Below are 4,830 nucleotides of genomic sequence, written 5' to 3' on the forward strand. Positions count from 1 at the left end.
AACAAACAATAAGGACCAAGTGTGTAACAAAAACAAAAAATAGGAACCTTCTGAGTTAAAAAAATAAATTAGGGACCAAACACGCAAAATAGCCCAAACCATAGGGACCATTCGTGTAATTTACTCTTTTCTTAATTAGGAATTAATTAGGAACCAATTACGTAGGTTGGTAACAAATACTTAACTTGATTAAACCCACGGATTACGAAACAGGTTTGGATCAGATTTTAAAATTTGTTAAAAAAGTTTGGATCAAGATCGATTCACTTCAAACCTCCAACCTGTCATGCCCTATTTTTGTGCTCCAGTTTCTTGTTTGGTGGAAAAACGGTCATATAACATCAAAATTATTATAAAAAAACATGTGAGCTTAACAATAAAACCAACACCTCAACTTAAAACAAATCTAACTATCTTATATCTCCATAAATACGAAGAAATCTTTCAAATTTGTTGTAAAGAGTACAATATACATACATCACAAAGAAGTCTGATTATACACCCTGTTTATTACCCATGATACGACAACATGTAAGGAACAAATATTATACATTCCATCTCAAAGAAAAAGGTGTGAGATCTGACATGTTCCACCCAAGAATCGCTTAGTTTTATAATCTTTACACTCAAAACAACTCATTCTAAGATGAAGGACATGTGCATGCCTTCATGTATGGATGTATGTGGTATGCATATTATACATCAATTCACAATAAAAGGGTTCATGGATGCTTGAATTTCTTCTAGTGTCCGAGCCTTGGTCTCTGGTACTAATTTTGCAACAAACAAAACAGTCACACAGCATATGCTTGAAAACATGAAAAATGTTCCTGAGTGAAAAAAAAAAAAAAATGAAAATCCATCAACTCCATAAATATACAATCATTGTAACCAATATTTTCTTGTATGCTTTTGTGTGTGTGTGTGTGTGTGAGAGAGAGAGAGAGAGAGAGAGAGAGAGAGAGAGAGAGAGAGAGAGAGAGAGAGAGAGAGAACCTTCGGTGCTAAACTTCATGAGGAAGTTAAAAGCATATGAAACAACCCAGGAACCAAACCAGTTAACTACTGTCACAAGACTTCCAGCTGAACCCTTGATATTTATAGGAAATATCTGAAAAAAATAAAAAAGAAATTATACGAGTATTATTTTTTGTGTTTTACCAGAGATTACACAAAGGACTACAAGAATTATCATTTACTTTTTTTTTTTTTGTTTATAATAATCTGGATAAAATGTATTAAGTCGAATGAAAGGCATACCTCAGACATAATTACCCATGGAATCCCTCCCATGCCTAATGAAAAAGATCCTGTAAACACCTATTTAAAATTAATATTAATTCTTCAGTTGTTTTCATGATTAATTAAAAAAGAAAATTAGTGAGTTCAAAACTCAATACTCAATACCAATACACCAACAAGTGCCAAGATAGGGCTTACTCCCTTATTATCTTGAAGATCCTGAAACCACAAATTACAAAATTCTAATTTTTTTTATCCTAAAAAGTAAAAAAATGAAGTGGAAATTTTATTTAATTTTAATATAAATAAATGAACCTGTAGCAAAAATGATATCCCAGTTAGGAAACAACCTAAGCATGTTCCAGCTGCTGAGACCTTGAAAAAAAAAAACAAATTATATGTTTGGGTTATCAACATATACTTTAATCTATTCTATTTAGTAAAAAAAAAAAAAACACTTAAAGCAAACCCTAGATTTAACTTAAAAGCGGCTTTTTTCATAATAGGGATGCTTAATGCTTTCTCAAAAATGAGGATGAAGAGGGTATTTACGTCATTTGTAAAAAATGGCTAACAAATGATTTGTGAAAAGAGGATAAAAAGTTTGTACCATTAGTAGAGGCCTTCTACCTGAAACATCCATTAAAAGTACGCCTAATAAAGTAAATGGAACCTGAAGAAAACAATTATATATTCATAAACAAATGCAAATAATTAAAGAGAGGAACTAAGTGGGAGTATGAATAACCTGAACAATAACCATTGCTATTGAACCAATGCTACTTGAAAAACCTGTAAAAAAATGTTCATAACCTGTTATTCAATGGTCAATTATCCATATACTTGTAATTTATTTCTAAATGAACTTAAGAACAGAAATTATATTTAAAAAAAAAAAAAATCTTTCTTTTACCAGCAGAAATAAAGATGGAATTTGCATAAAATGCAATAGCATTGACTCCACCAAATTGTTGTAATACCATAAGTCCAACTCCAATCTAAAATACAATTGTCACAAAATGAATTAAAGCCTATGAAAAATAAATGATATTTATTTATAAATGGAAAGACTTACAATGAGAGATTTGGCATATTCTGGTTGAAACAAATCAAAGACTCCACTTTCTGATATCTGATCAAGTGTTTCTGTGTAATCCTGTATTATAAACAGAAAGAAAAATATATTCCCATTGATTTAAAAAAAAAAAAAAAAAAAAAAGTTGTTTACTCTGATTTCAGCAGCTTCTTCAGAGATATCTGCATTCTCTCCCCTAAGTTGTTGTAAAGCATACTCACATTCTTTCCATAAACCAATTTTTGCCTGTAAAAAGCAATTCATAAAACATTTTTCCTTAAATATCTTTTATTATGCCATGCAACAGGCCAAAAGCTTTTAAACATTCAGTTTAATGTACACTGAAATCATATCAATAGCAACTACTTTCATTTATTTGTTTATTGTAACATTCTACTTTCATTAACAATATGTAACCAACTCACAAGCCATCTAGGAGATTCAGGAATGAATAAAAGGCCTAGAATCTGTAGCATACATGGAATGATTCCTGTAAGAACATAACAACTATTGGATATAATCAAAAAGATTTATTAAAGATTTAGAGAAATCATTGAAATTTATTTACCAATTAAAGCTAGTGAACGCCAATGAATGAAAGTTCCAATAAGCCACATTACAGATACTCCAATGCATATCATCAGCTATAAATGGTGATATCAATGAAGTTAGGCATGCATTTACAGCTTTTTATTAAAGGATGAATCTGGAGTAGTGAAAATATTTACAGCTTTTTATTTTATTACCTGATTAACAGTGGTAAATGCTCCACGAAGGTTTTGAGGTGTTATTTCTGCTATGTAAACTGGTCCCTGTTTGTTATTATTCAAATTTGAGACCTTTTTTAATGTTACATAGAACAATATAGAGCAAAACATTTCAGAAATTGGTGTAAAAGAATGAAGATGATGTTGTAATTACCACATAAGAGAGAACCCCAATTCCATATCCTATCAACAGTCTTCCAACATCCAGCAACCAAGAAACCTGTTTTAAGAGTAATTACAAAAGTGATAAGATGAATGAGTACACAACAATGCAACACTAAAGAAATAAAAATAAAAGAGAGAGAGAGAAGGAAAGGAATTGCCTTGGAATATAAAATTGCTAACCACCCTAACAAACAAAACATTTCAGAAAGCCCCATGGTCTGCATATCGGATCAAATCAAAGGGAAAAGGAAACTTTTTAAGATATATTGATAAACAAATGAAAAACCTTAAAATCACAAATTTACCCTTCTCCTTCCAAGTTGATCAGCTATTTTCCCACTCATAACTGCACCTACCATTGCTCCAATTGTCAATATTGAACCAAAAACTGAATACTGCAATTAACCATGAAAACAAGATTGAGAAACTTGAGCACAATTAAAAATATATGAAAAACCTTAAAATCATGAATTTTGAAATGATTATTTTAACAATTAAGATTCGGTATATTAATATATTGATAATTGATTAAAGAAGTTTCACTTAAACATGCTGAGATTACCTCTTCCAAGGACATGCTAAGGTCTTCCATGATTCCAGTCTGAGCTGGAGATGAAAAGCCAACCTGAGTATATATACACCAAACACATATAGAATTCTAGATTAGGGTTTATAAGAGAAGTCGACATGTTTTACCCAAATTTGATTGAAGGCTCACAATTTCTTTCAGCATATTCGTATGTTAAACAAGAAAATTAATATATAGTGCGCAATAGTAAATGCTGAAATTAAAGGAAGATTAGCCTCAGCATTCGTTCATCATATTTGACAACGATAGCTGTAGAACAGTTGACTTTTCATCTTCTCTAATAACATGAATCATCCTACCCAAATTAATCAATTACAGTATTGAATTGAACTTAAGCTGCGTATCTTATTTCCATTGAAGTACAAATATCTATATTTTATGATATCATATCGATCATAGAGGAACTTACAGCAGAACCGAAAACGTAAGATCCAGAAACAGCTACTACAGTGCTGAATACAACCACGGCTGTCGCCGGAGAAGATGAGGTGTTACTCCTCCGTTGCTGCCTATCTTCAGTGGTGATGAGCAATAAACTCTCCGAAGTACTCGGATCATCTCCGTCGCTTCTGCTTCCCATATCACTGTATGTGTGTGTGTGTGAGAAGGGGGGGGGGGGGGGGGGGGGGATAGGCGACTGTCCTTGCATGTGAATGGCGGGGCTGTCTTCATCACCGGGAAAATACAAAAACTATGTTTAACTATTTAAGTACTTACGCCCCAAACTAAGGAATATTTTCATGTTTGGTCCCTTTATTTTAAAGGTTTTTGATTTTGGACAACTATAACCAACTAGGCATCATGAACTATATATATATATATATATATATATATATATATATATATATATATATAAAATAAAAGTGGCATAGCATGACATTGCTTTAAAACTTCCCTGTCACAGTTCATGATGCATATATATATATATATATATATATATATATATATATATATATATATATATATATATATATATATATATATATATTTTG

General features: G+C 31.3%; 1 protein-coding gene across 12 annotated transcripts; it reads right to left on the bottom strand.

The window, feature by feature from the left end:
• Window positions 1-426: 426 nt before the first annotated feature.
• On the bottom strand, window positions 427-4,451 carry LOC145052762 (sugar transporter ERD6-like 5). 12 transcript variants are annotated; one of them, XM_079000637.1, is made up of 18 exons: window positions 4,248-4,451; window positions 3,812-3,874; window positions 3,555-3,644; window positions 3,408-3,467; window positions 3,239-3,304; window positions 3,064-3,129; window positions 2,886-2,961; window positions 2,743-2,807; window positions 2,471-2,563; window positions 2,318-2,398; window positions 2,156-2,240; window positions 1,991-2,034; window positions 1,853-1,915; window positions 1,558-1,617; window positions 1,441-1,461; window positions 1,261-1,320; window positions 997-1,111; window positions 427-830 (listed from the first exon to the last, which is right to left on the bottom strand). In XM_079000637.1, exons 1-18 carry the CDS (start codon window positions 4,416-4,418, stop codon window positions 703-705), a joined length of 1,407 nt encoding a protein of 468 aa, XP_078856763.1. In that variant the 5' UTR covers window positions 4,419-4,451; the 3' UTR covers window positions 427-702. The 12 variants fall into 12 exon arrangements, 8 of the variants coding, with proteins under 8 accessions (XP_078856763.1, XP_078856762.1, XP_078856765.1 ...); XM_079000636.1 differs by having other exon boundaries at window positions 1,408-1,461; XM_079000639.1 differs by lacking the exon at window positions 1,853-1,915.
• Between the last annotated feature and the right edge of the window lie 379 nt (window positions 4,452-4,830).

This window comes from Lactuca serriola, chromosome 5, assembly GCF_051521515.1.
Source record: "Lactuca serriola cultivar US96UC23 chromosome 5, Lser_US96UC23_V15, whole genome shotgun sequence".
Classification (NCBI taxonomy): Eukaryota; Viridiplantae; Streptophyta; class Magnoliopsida; order Asterales; family Asteraceae; genus Lactuca; species Lactuca serriola.